We start from the raw sequence: 14,894 nt of genomic DNA, 5'->3' as shown, positions 1-14,894 counted from the left end.
CAACCAGAAGTCTTTGATCTCCTGGTTCAATGCTGGAATTGTCAAGAAATAGATCTAATGGCCTTGCGGTTGAACTTCAAAGTGTCCCTCTTATGCTCAAAGACGAGGAACCCTGTGGCGGGAATCGTGGATGCTCTAGTGATTCCTTGGCGGTTTCACCTAGTTTGATTATTCCCTCCCCTTTCTATGGTCCTGAAGGTTCTCAAGAAAATGGATATTTTTTCTGCAAACCACAAAGATGTGGATCTGTTCCCTCTTCAGTTTATTTCATATATTGAATATTTATTAAAGGTCACAACATTACATGAAAAAGATCAGTAGTAGCAGGAAAAAAAACGAAAATAAATCAACATATGAAAAAATAATACGGCTCATTAGGATTATCTGAATCAAAGTTAATTCAAGTGACCAATTTTAGTTATAAATTATTTTTTTTAGGAATGCTAGAAGGGAAATGGTGGTAGTGGCTGCACCATAAATAGGAAAAGTATAGGAGAAAAAGTCAGAAGGACCAAGAATTGAGGAAAAATTTGGACCAGCCAACATCCCCATTTCTTGTCGAAATACTTAGTAGAGATTTCAAAAATATTAGTCATGTATTCCATAGGGTGGGTGGGTATGCCAGATTCAACTAATGATAGCTTGGATTGCGGGAGGGACTGTGTTCCTGGTCAGCAGCTCGCTGACAAGTGGCTGCCGAGATTATATGTTAAATAAGTTTATTAATCTCATCCTAGACTACCAAGTATTCTCCTCCCTTCCCCCGTCATCCTACTACTTAGCTTTGAAAATGGACGTCCTGAAAATAAACACAAGTTTTGGGCAGTAGTTCGAATGTTCTTTGCGCTGCTTCCTCTGGAATTCACAAAGTTTATTGTATGCTTCCTTTCTTGTGTGTTTACATCCTTAGTAGGTGATTTGCTGTTCACCTTCTGGAACTGGGTTTTACCCTTTTGACGATGTAGCACATTACCTGAGTGTGCATAATATATAGCCATTGCTGATTTAAGGGATAGCATTTTGTTTGCATTCAAAATATTATATGATGTTGCTCCTATTAGTAACTGGTTCTTCTGTTGTTTTTGAATAAAGGAATAACTAATTAGTTCATTCATTTGCAATGTAGTGAGTGATTGTGTGTGTACAGTGTAAAATTTGTGATGAACTGTTTTCTCTTCTGTATTGTACAGACTTGTCATTAAAATTATTTTGGTTTTATTTAATGCTTCTCTAGTCAGTATGTTGGGAAACCCCTACATACAACCTGTTACTGCTTCTGTTTTTGTCTGTGTGGAGCGCAATTGTTCTCAGCCAGAGCCCTTACTAATCAGCAGTGTTCTTGTGACCCCTGCAGTCTATGGGAAGATTCTTCATCTGGGAATGGAGATATTTACAGATTTATCATTTGTTGTACACCTTTGACATTGTTACCTTCAAAGCTGTTGACAATCGTTTATTTTTTTATTGTAATATATCATCATCATCATTTATTTATATAGCGCCAACATATTCCGTAGCGCTTTACAATTGGGAATATATGAAAATAAGAGCATATTATACCTACAAATTGTTTAAATATACACTTCTTTTATTCGTAAGAAAAGTGAATTTGATTTATGTCTTTAAATACTTTTTAGTTCCCATTGAACCAGAAGTGGAACTGTGCTTTTAAATTCATTCACACACGTGCATTGGGGAACTGGGGAAAAAGCAAAACAATGCATGTGCATTTTTATATGTGTTTCCAATGAGATTTACATGTCTAGCACTTTAACCAGTGCAAACGAATGTACTGATTGGCCATGTTAACATGATAAATCGTGCTGCATTTTAAACACATCGTTAGAATTTTAGAGCATAATTATGGGAATGAACCAATAAAAAGGTATTCATCTTATTTTTAATGAGGTTTTAAGGTGTTTATGCCAGCAGCAGATTAGTGTTGGTGAGCCCTCAGTGTCTGTATTTATTGCTACTTATTGAAACACGCTTGGAACTGATAAACTATAGATTGTGAGCAGGGCGTTCTTACCTCTCTGTCTATTCTACCTAGTACTGTTTTATTGCGGTGTTGGTTCCCAATTATAAAGTGCTGCGGAATTTGCCGACTCTATAACAGTGCACGTTTACAAACTCAATAATTTGCCAGGCCCATTTCTACTGTGGAGTTTTAATTGAAGGACTTTTAAGGGATGATTCACTAACTGGCAAAGTACCGTAGGAGTCTCACTCATGGTTTCTCCGCGAGTTGTTCGTTGCTAAAATCTTTGCTTATATTTGCTTGCATCTCTATGAGGTAAAAATACGCAAAGATTTCTTTTAATTGCCAATACAACACACATTAACCCTGTTGCGTGTGGTTCCTGTGGAATTGGCCTCCTAGTGCTGTAAACAAAAACAAATACTAAAATACATAATATTGTTAATTCTTCAAAAATGGTAAGTAAATTAAATGTTCAAGCAAAATACTGAGCAGTGGACGTTATATGCTCTGCTTTTAATGTCACAGGTCTCCGCAAGCAGCCTCTTCATTTAATCAACTCTTCAGATAAACAAGGGTTGGACCTTTTAAAAGTGGAATATATTAAGGTAAGAGTTATTAGTCTTATTTCATTGGGAACATATTTGTTAATCTGACTCTTTTATTGGTGCTTCAGGCTAGTCTGCGTTCTTATTTGTCACGTATTTACACCAAATACTCCAGTTTAGTGGTGCCTGACAGTACTGCTGACTTAGTCAGTTTTATTGGGGGGTGTAATGTGTTGATTACTTTATTATTTTATATTGATCTATTTTATTTTAGGCTGACAAAAATGGTCCTAATTTTCAAACCACTTTTGAGAACACAGAACAAACACTTAAGGTATAGTGTTGACTTTCTTGTGTCATGGATGCATGCAACTCCAGTTGATGAATGTTATACTTCCTCTTGTGTTTGGTTTTATTGTGCATGCACTGTAATAGAGCACAATCATATGTATAATAAACCAGGAAAGAGCAGGGAGCTGCACTGATTTCTGGGCTGTTATGGAACAATGTCTGAGACAGTGCTTTGCACCACTAATATCCAGGTGTCAGCTGAGTGCTTTTCTTGCGGATTAATAATGCTGTATCCATCCTGCACAATTCAAGACATTGGTAGACTTGTTGCCATGGGACATACAGGCAATATTGGGCGCACATGTTGGCCTAATACCCTATTAAGTGACTTTATATTGTCTATTCCATTTTTCTTACCTACTACATTTATATGTATTTATAGGTGTGTTAAAAATATTTGTTACATTGTTTGTTTTCTTGTGAAAACATTTTTAATATTTTATCTGATTTTCTGATGTGTATCCTGTAGCCCCACTTCACATTATATTTAATTATGTCCCCCACCCTCTATTATCTGTATTTTATTTGTTAAAATATGGTATCTGGTGACTGTGCCTTTCCGATGAGCAGCTTTTTAAATATTTATCTGAATTTATATTTTTATCTTGAATCCAATGCAACAGCTGATGAGGAAAGAAAATGTTGATTGATGCACTAATACCGCCACATGACTTCAGGAAACGCTCCTGACTTCTATTTTCCATACTGTGCTTGTAGTTTTGATTTACACCTCATGACAAGTGCTGCTTTTCAGTAGGCCGTGCATAAACACCTCTTCGTTTCCAACAGGTGGCCTTTTCATCCATGGATCTCCTGCTACACTCTCAAGCACTGCTGTCTGCTATCAGCTTCATAACAGAAGTCATCCCCAGCGTTGCTGATAAGGTTGAGTCAGCATCTGCACAGAAGCAGAAGGACAAAGGGACTTTTGTTAAGAAAGGTAAAAACCCAAGTCAAATATTGTATTAGTGTGGCTCATGTTGTAATGCTGTGGCATACTGGTTATCGCTTTGCCTCCTACTCATGAATGTGGAATAACATTGTGCAGACATTATAGGCAGTGCTGTGTAAATCCTTCAAGCATCATGCCTGTGTTTTTTTTATTATTAAATTCGTTTAAACCCTATAATGTTTCATAGCAAATCTTTTTTTGTTTTGTCAGTGTTGCATAATAAATAATGTACAGTGATTTAAGAAGAAGGTTGGTATGCTATATAAAACCTATAAAGACTTTTTGAAGATCTTACTTGGAACACTTAGAACAAAGTATGATATTAGGTTTGTGGTGATCTGCTTGGTGTGTGTAGGTTTTCTCCTACTCCTCTTTTAAATTCCAAATCCAGTGGACATCCAGTGGATGCCTATGACACAACCAGATCAAAATAGATTGTCAAGATTTTGTTTTTTATTTGTTTTTTTATTTTTACTTTTTTCTTCAGCAACAAAAGCCTCCAAGCAGAAGGACTTGATCGCCTTCAAAGTGTTTGCTAAGCTGGATTCATTCAGTATAAATGTGTGGGATGAGAACAGTCATATTGCTGAAATCAAGATACAAGGTATGTTTGTAAACAGTCTGATGCATGGTGTAAAATATTAGGTGACCTGTAAATTATACAAGTTAAATGTAAATTTTCCCCAAAATACTCCATGGCATCCCAGTTTCCCACCCATGTCAGTGTTCTCCCCAGAAAATGTTTAGACCCAGGTGGCATTAAGAAGCAGCTGAGTGAGGGCAGATGTAATACTTTGCAATAATAAAAAAAACACGTTAAGAGGACTGGTCAGACAGGTGGGTGTACTGTCTGTTAATAGGAGAATCAATGGTTTATTCTATTATGATAGGACTCTGTTGTGCTCCATAAGTCGGGTGGCAAGTAAAAACAGCCGGGTGGAGCACCCAAGAAATAGGTACTGGGGAGAACACTGCATGTAAATATTTTTGTTTACCAGAAAAGCTTGTGAAGTCATTCATACAGGTGAAGAGGAGGAGAAGCCTTATATAACATCTCTCTCTATGTAAACTGGAAAGGCAACCTAGCCTTTGTAACGGCTGCCATGGAATATTTTGAGGAGAATTGACGGAAATCAATCATGGGAGTTTTTTTCACTGCCACTGTTGTGCTTGAAGGTTTAGGATTTATAATAAAGATTTCTTATCTCTGTAGCATTTTTTCCACTAATCTCTGTTATAACCTAGAAACAAATCTAGTGTTTCTCATCAACCAATCAGATCCTGTCCTAACACCAGATGTTTTTGTTATAGGTTACAGCACTTTTTCTTCAGTTTCCTGTAGAACCGGAGTTATAAATTTGCCCAATTATTTTCACAGCTCAGAAGGCTGTTTTGTCATGTACAGTAAATTAGCAGACAGTAATATTGTTATGATTGTGGTACTCTGCATTGCTACGTTATAATTATATATGACCATTATGCTTTTATTTTGTTTTGCTTTTTTTTATACTGATAAAAAATAAAATCTGCTTGTTCCAGGCCTAGACACCTCAGTTTTCCTGGAATCCAGAAAGACAGAAGTCTTTGCCAGGTTGAAAGATGTTGTTGTTAATAATGTCAACCCAAAAACCATTCATAAAAAGGTGAATTTTCTTTCATTTTAAGTGTTCTACCTACTGATATAATGTGCTATCCATTTCCTTTAATGTGAAGTTTCAGTTTTTATTTTTGAAAAAAAATAAAAAATAGCACATATTAAAAAGCACAATGCTTTTTAATATGCAGAGCCAAAAGTACCAACACTTGTGTGTTATAGTAAATTGCCTAGTAAAATAAAAAATATAGTATTACAGAAACTGTATATGATCAAAGCCCGCAATTGCCAATTGGAAATATCTATTTTAATGTGGAAATGTGGAAAAGAAAACTAAGTAATGTAATTGATGTAAGCCCACACTGAAAAGAAATGGCTTGCTTTGTTCCACAGTGGCTCTCGCATCATGAACGCATCTGTCCATCATTATATGTTCCTTTTCTTTCCTCTTTCTCTTTCCTCTTTCCTCTTTCTCTTTCCTCTTTCTCTTTCCTCTTTCTCTTTCCTCTTTCTCTTTCCTCTTTCTCTTTCCTCTTTCCTCTTTCCTCTTTCCTCTTTTCTCTTTCCTCTTTCCTCTTTTCTCTTTCCTCTTTTCTCTTTCCTCTTTCTCTTTCCTCTTTCCTCTTTCTCTTTCCTCTTTCTCTTTCAACTTTCTCTTTCCTCTTTCCTCTTTCTCTATGATGATGTATTACAGCAAATCTTGAAATGTATAGCCTATTTAAGGTAATGATTGTTTCTCATATGTTGTCTTTGGTCCTTTAGGCTGTCTGCATTATGGAAGATGAAGTTTTCAGCTTCAATTTGACACTTTACCCTGAGGCTACAGAAGGAGAAGCATACAAGGATGTTTCCAAAGTGGATGGGAAGGTGTCTCTAAGAGTTGGCTGTATGAAGATAGTCTTCCTCAACAAGTTCGTTGTATCACTTTTGGTGAGAGAGACTTATCTTTGTTGTTGAACCCAATGATTATTTAACAATACCTGCATTGTTAGAAATACTTTGGATTCTACCTTGCCTGGTATAATAGCAGTTCTTTCTTGATTTTGTACATTCTTACTTTACTTTATGTAAACAGTCATCTAGACCTCAAATTTGATACCTTTTATTCTCATGTTACAACCCATAATAGATTTGTGTGGAAAAGTAAGCACACCCTTACTATTTCCATATCATTAAAGAAAGTAGTTAGAGCCTGGTGCTGCTAAACAAGTGTGCATTTTATTATTTATCTTCAAAAAGTGCTGCTATAAAGCATTTGACAGCTTTGCGTTAATACCATGTTTGCGTTAACACCATGCCAATAACAAAAATACATCTGCAATAATATCTGAGAAGAAAAGAGGATTTTTATACTCCCAATATATATCCATTTCTCTGATTCCATCTGGGGGGGGGGGGGGGGCACTGCTACCATGGTGGTTGTGAGAGTTGAAGTGGAGTTGGCACTTAACAGGTTAACTTTGTTATTGTATCAAAGCTGACAAACCCCTCCCCTCTGCAACCCACTGTAGCCTTTTCAGTCCAAGTATGAAGCCCCAAGGAGTCAACCAACCAGAGACCAAACATCAGAAGAGTAGAAGGGAGGGAACGCAGTGTCCCCCAGATGGAATAAGAGAAACAGATTAATCAGGAGTATAAAAATCCTCTTTTCTCTTTCATCCTATCTGGGGGAAGCTGCCACCATGGGGACTTTATAAACCAGCCCCTTTAAGGGAGGGACCGCTCTGACAGCCCATCATGTAGAGCACTACTGCCAAAAGCAGCGTCTGCTGACGTAAATACATTGAATTGATAACATTTGGTAAAAGTATGGATCGAGGACCAAGTGGCTGCCCTGCCCAACTGGTCAGCTGAGGCCCCATTTCGTGCAGCCCAGTATGTCCCCACTGAACGTGTAGAATGGGCTACAATACAATCTGGCGCAGGCCTGTTAGCACTGACATAAGCCTGCTTAATAGTAGAAGTATGCCACCTAGCAATTCATTGCTTAGAGGTCGGCCATCCTCGTTTAGAGGAGTCAAAAAAAACAAATAAAGAATCCCAACGTGGAATTTTTAATGTCCTCCTGACAAATTCTTAGAGCCCCTGACCACATCCAGAAACTCCATGGAACCTGTCCCTGAAGACTGTGGCCCACCTTTGAATACCGGAACCACTATTTCTTGGTTCATATGAATGCTGGAAACCACCTTTGGTAGGAAAGCAGGGAACTGATCTGAGAACTGCCCTATCATCGTGAAAGCTAAAATATGGTTCACGACATGAGAGCTCTCAATTCTGAAACTCTGAGCCGATGCAATAGCTAGTAGAAATACAACTTTCCTAGTCAAGAACCATAATTCTGCAGTTTGTAATTGTTCAAAAGGAGGTCCTTGAAGCATATTAAGCACCAGGTTAAGATTCCAGGGCACCGTTGGTGGAACATATGGAGGTTGGATATGCAGGACTCCTTTGCAAGAAGGTCCTGACATCCGGAATGTCTGCCAAGCGCAGGTGAATATACACCGAAAGGGCCTATATCTGTACTATCAATGAACCTAGATGAAGGCCCGCATTCAAGCCATCCTGGAGAAAAAAATGTGGAAGACGAAAGACAGCCATGTGCCATGGTCGGCTCTCGCATCTAATGGAGGTTCGCCAGATGCGGTGGTAAATATGAGCCAAAACTGGTTTTCTAGCCCGTAGGAGGGTGTTCACTACTCGTGGAAAGAAACCTCTAGACCTCCACAGGTTGGCCCCCAACAGTCATGCCATTAAATTAAGCCGAGGCAAGTCCTGATGTGTGAATGGTCCTTGCTGAAAAAGGTCTTCTCGAAGAGGTAACTTCAGACCTGGACCTACCGCTAGCCCCAGAATTTGTGCATACGAAACTCGCCCTGGCCAAGCGGGAGCCACTAGTATGACTTGGAGCCCCCCTTGCTTCACTCGTCGAAGAACTCTGGGAATCATAGGAATGGAAGGAAAAAGAAACCCCAACCTGAAGTCCCATGGCATCGTAATTGCGTTGATGGCCACCACCAAAGGGTCTGTGCAACACTGTCGTTGCATTGTTGGACTGCAGACAGATTGGGTGCCTGTGGAGTATCGTCCGGACCCTCTGTAAGTCCATTAGCATGGTTTTTAGTTCCAGAATGTTGATGGGGAAAGAAGTCTCCAGAGCGGTCCAGAGACCCTGGAGCCGTAAATGAAGTACCACAGTTCCCATCCTGTCAGGTTGGCGTCTGTAGTTACTAAGATTTAGGACCATGGAGCAAAAGACCTTTCCACTGTCAGATTGTCCTGGACTGTCCACCATCTGATGGAAGCCTACGCCTCTGGTGACAATTATACCAGTTGTCCCTCCAATTTCAGATGGTATCCTGACCACTTCCTTATGAGGTCCCATTGGAAGCAAGGTGAGTGAAGCCAACCCTAAGCAATAGTGTTGAAAGTTGATACCATCTTTCCTAATAGACGCATTCCCAAGAGGACCGACGGTCTGTGGCAGGTCATAACCTGAGCCATCAGGTTCCTCAGGGATTGAGATTTTACCGGAAGGAAAACTTTTGTTTGTTGGTGTCCATGATTAGTCTTAGGTTATTTTCTGGCATGGAATCATTTGGGATTTTTCTCGATCTATGAGCTATGCGTATGTCTCCAGGATCCTGATAGTGAGGACCAGGTGCTGATTCAGCAGGAGAGCTGATGAGGCTTTTATGAGCAGATTGTCCAGACAGGGCACTATTTGCACTCCTCTGGAATGAAGACAGGCTGCCATTACTGCCATTATTTTTGTAAACACTCTTGGTGCTGTCAAAAGCCCAAATGGGAGATCTCTGAATTGGTAGTGAGACGGTCCCACTATGAATCTGAGAAGGGACTGATGAGCCTTCCAGATAGGTATGAGAAAGTAGGCTTCCTTAATATCTATAGACGCCATGAATTGATCTGGTTCCAGTCCATTGATTTGAGACATGAGGGATTCCATTCGAAACCCGACCACCCTTAGATGCAGGTTTAATTGTTTCAGCTTTAGAACAGGTCGGACCTGAGCCATAAGGTTCTCCTGGCCGCTACTGCCATTGCAGAAATAGATGCAGAAATGGAGGCTGCATTCTGGGCAGCCTCGTATAAGTATCCGGAAGCCTCCTTGATATGCAGGGAGAGGGGGAGCGATTTCCGAATTTCTCTGACTTCCTTTGGAAGACATTGGGGTATAGAGTAGGGATAGGGCGAACTGGCAATTTAAACTGCTGTTTAAGCCCTAGCTCCTCTCACTTTATACCCCACTTCCTGTCTCAGCCTCAGTTTGGTTTAAGTGCCCAGCGAACGGGCTGCGTTTGGGCTGCTTAACAGCTGAATTCTGTTTCTGAAATCTTTGAACACCCAGTACAGAGTGCCCAAGTTCATGATGGCATGGAACAAGGAGAATTTATGGTGGCTATAGGCATCTTTAATGTCTATCTCCATGTGCCTATCTGGAAGGGTCACCAGTCCCCCTTTTTGAGGTTTGTGGTTTGAGCAGAGCACTTTCAATTTCAGGCTTTTCCCTTTGGTCTGGCCATGGCCCCACGTATAATCACCAAGATCATGTGGTTTAAGGGGATTGCAATTACCCCTTACCTAGACAATCTTCTTTTAAACACAGATTCTTCAGAGGTGCTTCAGTTGCATATCCAAGTACTCATCCAGACCCTAGAGTCTCACAGTTTGATTCTCAACTTCAAGAAGTCCAGATTGATCCCATCCCAGCGGATGATCTTTTTGGGACTTTTTATTCGATACCCGACTACGACGGGTGTTATTGCCCCAGGACAAGATTCTAGCTTTGAAGAAGATGGTAAAATCTCTGTTGGAGGCAAGGAGGCCTTTGATACATTTCGCCATGAGAGTTCTGGGCAAGATGGTATCGACTTTCGAGGCGATCCAGTTTTCTCAGTTTCATGCACAGCAGTTCCAGTTGGAACGTCTGTCACAATGGAACAAGTCCCATCTGAATCTGGCGGGCCAGGTATTCCGCCTGTTTCCTCAGACGAGTCAGTCGCTTCTGTGGAGGTTACACAAGCAGAATCCCGCCAGGGGACGCAAATTCTCAATTTGGAATTGGACTTTGATCACAACGGATGCCAGCCTTCGAGGTTGGGGGTCTGTCTGTCTTCACGCTCGGTTTCAGGGTCTTTGGACTCAGAAGGAATCCAGACTTCCAACCAATGTCTTGGAACTGCGAGCAGTGTTTCATGCTCTTATGAGCATGCAACACTTACAGCAGGGAAGGCCAGTGAAGATTCAGTCAGACAATGCCACAGCAGTGGCATACCTCAATCATCGGGGGCACCAAGAGTCCCTTGGCCATGCGGGAAACACACAAGATATTTCAGTGGGCCGAGGTTCACGTTCCGGCGCTCATGGCTATTTTTATTCCCGGAATAGAGAATTGGCAAGCAGACTTTCTAAGCAGGCACACTCTGCATCCGGGCGAATGGTCCCTCCATCCGGAGGGGTTTCTTCAGTTGGTAGAACGGTGGGGTCAGCCGGATGTCGACATGATGGCACCTCAGTTGAACCACAAGATCCCCCTCTTCTGCTCCTGCGCAAGAGATCCTATGGCTGTCGCAGTAGACATCATGTTTGTCCCTTGGAGGTACCGCTTAGTGTACCTTTTTCTACTGGTAGCCATGCTCCCAAGGGTATTAAAAAAGGTAAAGAGAGAGGGTGTTCCAGTTCTTCTAGTAGCGCCGGATTGACCGTGGAGGGCCTGGTACACGGACGTGCTCTCCATGGCAGGAGCTCGGTTGTGGCGGTTGCCGCTACGCCCAAACCTATTAACTCAAGGTCCCTTTTGTCAAAAGTTTAAAATGTCTGGCTTTAACAGCGTGGCTGTTGAAGCCATGATCCTAAGAGCTAAAGGTTTTTCCGAACGTGTGGTGCAAACCATGCTTCGTGCTCAGAATCCAGCCTCTGCAAAAATCTATCATAAAGTCTGGAAGATCTATATTGGCTGGTGTGAAAAGGGATATCCTACTACTTTTGGCTTGGCCAGGTTCTTGCAAGACGGGTTCAATGCAGGTTTGCGTCTTGGTTCTCTTAAAGGTCAGGTGTCGGCTCTTTCGGTTTTCTTTCAAAGAAAACTTGCTGTCATACCTGATGTGCAAATTTTAATTCAGGGCATACTCCATGTACATCCTCCATATGTTCTTCCGGTACCGCCATGGGATTTGAATTTGGTGTTGAATGCTTTACAGCATCCGCCTTTTGAACCTTTGAATACAGTGGATTTCAAATTTCTAACCTGGAAAACGGTTTTCCTTTTGGCCATTTCTACGGCACGCATAGTTTCAGAGCTTGCTGCTTTATCTTGCAAGTCTCCTCTTCTTGTTTTTCATGAAGACAGGGCAGTTCTTCGAACAAAGCCCTCTTTCCTTCCTAAGGTCGTGTCTAAATTTCATCTAAATCAGGACATTGTCATTCCTGCCCTGACTTATTCCACGTCTTCAGATAACGATAATTCTATTCGTTATCTCGATGTTGTCCCAGCCTTGCGCATTTATGTGAAAAGGTCTTAAAGTGCGCAAGACGGAGGATGTTTTGATTCTCTATGATGCTCACAAAAGAGGCTGGACAGCTTCTAAAGTGACCATTGCTAGGTGGATTACGGCTGTTATCCGTCAAGCTTATAGTGGGACTGGGGAGCCTGTCCCAGATAATCTCCGGGTGCACTCTACAAGATCTGTAAGTGCTTTCTGGGCGACCCGCCATGGTGCCTCGATTGAACAGCTGTGTAAAGCGGCCACGTGGTCGTCTGTACATACATTTACTAAGTTTTACAAGTTTAATGTATTTGCATTCAAGGATGCAAGTTTTGGAAGAAAGGTGCTTCGTGCCGTTTCTTCTGAGCGTTGCCTCCCGTGAGGCAGCTTAGGAATGTCCTCGGTGTCCCCAAAAGGAAGACAGTGAAAATGGGATTTTTATACTTGCGGAAATATTTTTTCTTAGTCCATTAGGGGGACACTGGGCACCCACCCTATACGCTCTGCTTTCTCCTATTGTTTGTCATGTTGTCTTGTTGGTAAGAGAATGTTGTTTGGTTAAGTTTATTCTCTTTTCTTGTTTTCTCTCTCTCTCCGCTTTCTGTGGGCTTGGTTAAACATAAGCTGAGGCTGAGACAGGAAGTGGGGTATAGAGGGGGAGAAGTTTAAAGTGACAGTTCACCCTGTCCCTAATCTATACTCCAGTGTCCCCAGTGTCCCCCAATGGACTAAGAGAAACGGATTTTACATAAGTATAAAAATCCCACTTTTGCAGACCCGTTGCTAGTTGGTCAACCCATGTTTCCATAGCCCTGGCAACCCATGCCGATGAAAACATAGGTCTGAAAATTCCCTCTTGTGGACAGTATTATCCTGCAGGTTGGCAGTTCCTGAGAATGGTGTGGCGTGTGAAGCATGCCACCGGTGTATCAACCCTTGGAACCTGTTCCCAACGATTGAGGTCCGCCTCCTGTAATGGATATAAAGCCAGATACCTTCGCAGAATAGTAGATTTCCTATCTGGTTTGTGCCAGGATGCTTCCGCTATTTCATTCAGTTCTACTGATGGAGGAGAAGCGGATCACGCATTTCCTAGCTTTTTTTTAAAGAGACTTTGATCTGATTTTCTAGTCTCTTCTAGATCCAGAATAACTAATGTCTGAACTGCTACCACTAGGTCGTCAATACCTTGATATCTGGTAGACTCTTCTGGGTTTATGACGTGTGTAGAATCAGAGTCTTCAATCAGCTCACCCTCCTCTTCTGAAGATCCCTCCGAATCAGAGAGGGTCAGAAGGGGGTTAGTGGATTAATGTTGCCTATTTTTGGGTAAGGGTCTTGACACATCCAAGAACCAGTTTAACCTATCAAGTCCTCTAAGGAAGCTGACTGTGAAGATACTTGTTTTTTTGGCCCAATTCTACCCACTTCACTCTGGCTGGCCACCCACGGGTGCCTTCCTAGGCCAGGGAAGACGCCCCAGTACCATCTATGGTTGTTATCAGGCAAATGCAATTAGAAAAGTAAAGCAATGCATTTATTGTAATAAAAAACAACACTAGAATATTATGTACACACAGTAAATAAATGCCAGGCATGTTTACCACATCATCTGTCCCTTACCCCACTAGTTTAAGGAGCTACAGTCACCTGGATTTCCTGACTTAAGACCCATGGAGTTCTTCTTAGATGCAGCTGTAGTTCATTGGTAGAAAACGAAACCTCAAAGCCAGCTACATTGCACCTTCCATGAATCCAATCCCAGAATGAATATCCCCTCCCTTCTTGGAGTGGCTCCTTATATCTAAGGTCTAATTTACACAGTGTTTTCCCCTCCCTGGGCAAACCCCTGGGTCTATCCTTTTTAACCATTGGTGGGTGCTGTATCAGGGGGGTTGGAGGGGGGAGTGGAGATGAGCAGTACTTCCACAGAAGGTCCCCTGCTGGGCTCTAGACATGTCTGAACTAGTCATGTTGAGAGCATGAATACTGTATCCTGGAATTTGATCCCTACCCATAGCCCCCCTGGCTTCACTTTAAGAACAATTAATAACCTCACTGCCACATCATCAATATACAATACACAATATACATATTTACAATGAGCTATAATGTCCCCTTATCCACATGTAATTAGACACTGCTTTGGTATTCTGTTGAGCTGAGGAACAAAAGCAAGGGCTAAAAAAGTACATGCTATAATCCACATTTTGTGAGAAATGAGAGACAGGCTGGTTAGGGTGATACGAATACCTCGTTTCACCACACCGACCAAGCCAGTTCTCCTGTAGGAGGGTCTGGTGAGGAGAGGATAGATGAAGCACCAGCCTGTCCTAAGTCTTGTGGACTCTGCAGGTCCCCATAGTCCTGCTTGTTACGAGGGGGTCAATTGCTACTGAGGTAGAGCGGAGAACCGTTACAACCGCTGGAATCTCTGTTGGTTTAGATAGCAGCTTTACCAATGTCTCAACCCCCTTTGTCAGGGCATTTGGCCATTCTGGCATTTCCGCTAGTGGCGGTATGCTAACCTGAGCCTGCATGACTAGGGTACCCCTGCTGCAGTCGGCACAAAGCGCCCCTGGGTCCAGTAGTCCAATTGGAAACTTATCTTTACACATGGAACAGGTATAATATTTGACCCAAGGTGCCTTTCCCTTATCAGACATTTTTTTAAGGGAACTGGTATAACAGTAAAATAATGAAATACAGGCCATCACTCACAATAGTTAGTCTCTCTCTATTTGCTTGTATGACAGAGTCAAAAACTAGTGTCCCTGCTAAGGTTATATGTTATGCAATTAGTATTCTATATTTTAATAAAAATGCTATTGCAACGACCATTTAGTTTCAGTATACCCCTATCTGTTATAGAAATATAAGAAAAGTGGTGCTTGGCCTTCTGATCAGGCTAAGATGTCTTATGGAGCAAGAGAGGTCTGTCAGCAACTCAGTGATTGTCTGC

The 14,894-nt window shown here is 41.6% G+C and overlaps 1 protein-coding gene across 2 annotated transcripts in view; it reads left to right on the top strand.

Moving 5' to 3' along the window:
• VPS13C (vacuolar protein sorting 13 homolog C) overlaps positions 1-14,894 on the top strand; it is a 218,151-nt gene that overhangs the window by 85,612 nt on the left and 117,645 nt on the right. For both annotated transcript variants that reach the window (XM_075208356.1, XM_075208355.1), the window contains 6 exons: positions 2,510-2,589; positions 2,804-2,863; positions 3,670-3,820; positions 4,320-4,436; positions 5,372-5,475; positions 6,189-6,356. In XM_075208356.1, the coding sequence (XP_075064457.1) occupies positions 2,510-2,589; positions 2,804-2,863; positions 3,670-3,820; positions 4,320-4,436; positions 5,372-5,475; positions 6,189-6,356 (680 nt within the window). The remainder of the gene's footprint in view (positions 1-2,509; positions 2,590-2,803; positions 2,864-3,669; positions 3,821-4,319; positions 4,437-5,371; positions 5,476-6,188; positions 6,357-14,894) is intronic.

Source organism: Mixophyes fleayi, chromosome 4 (assembly GCF_038048845.1).
Source record: "Mixophyes fleayi isolate aMixFle1 chromosome 4, aMixFle1.hap1, whole genome shotgun sequence".
Classification (NCBI taxonomy): domain Eukaryota; kingdom Metazoa; phylum Chordata; class Amphibia; order Anura; family Limnodynastidae; genus Mixophyes; species Mixophyes fleayi.
This window is presented reverse-complemented; position numbering and strand designations above follow the sequence as displayed.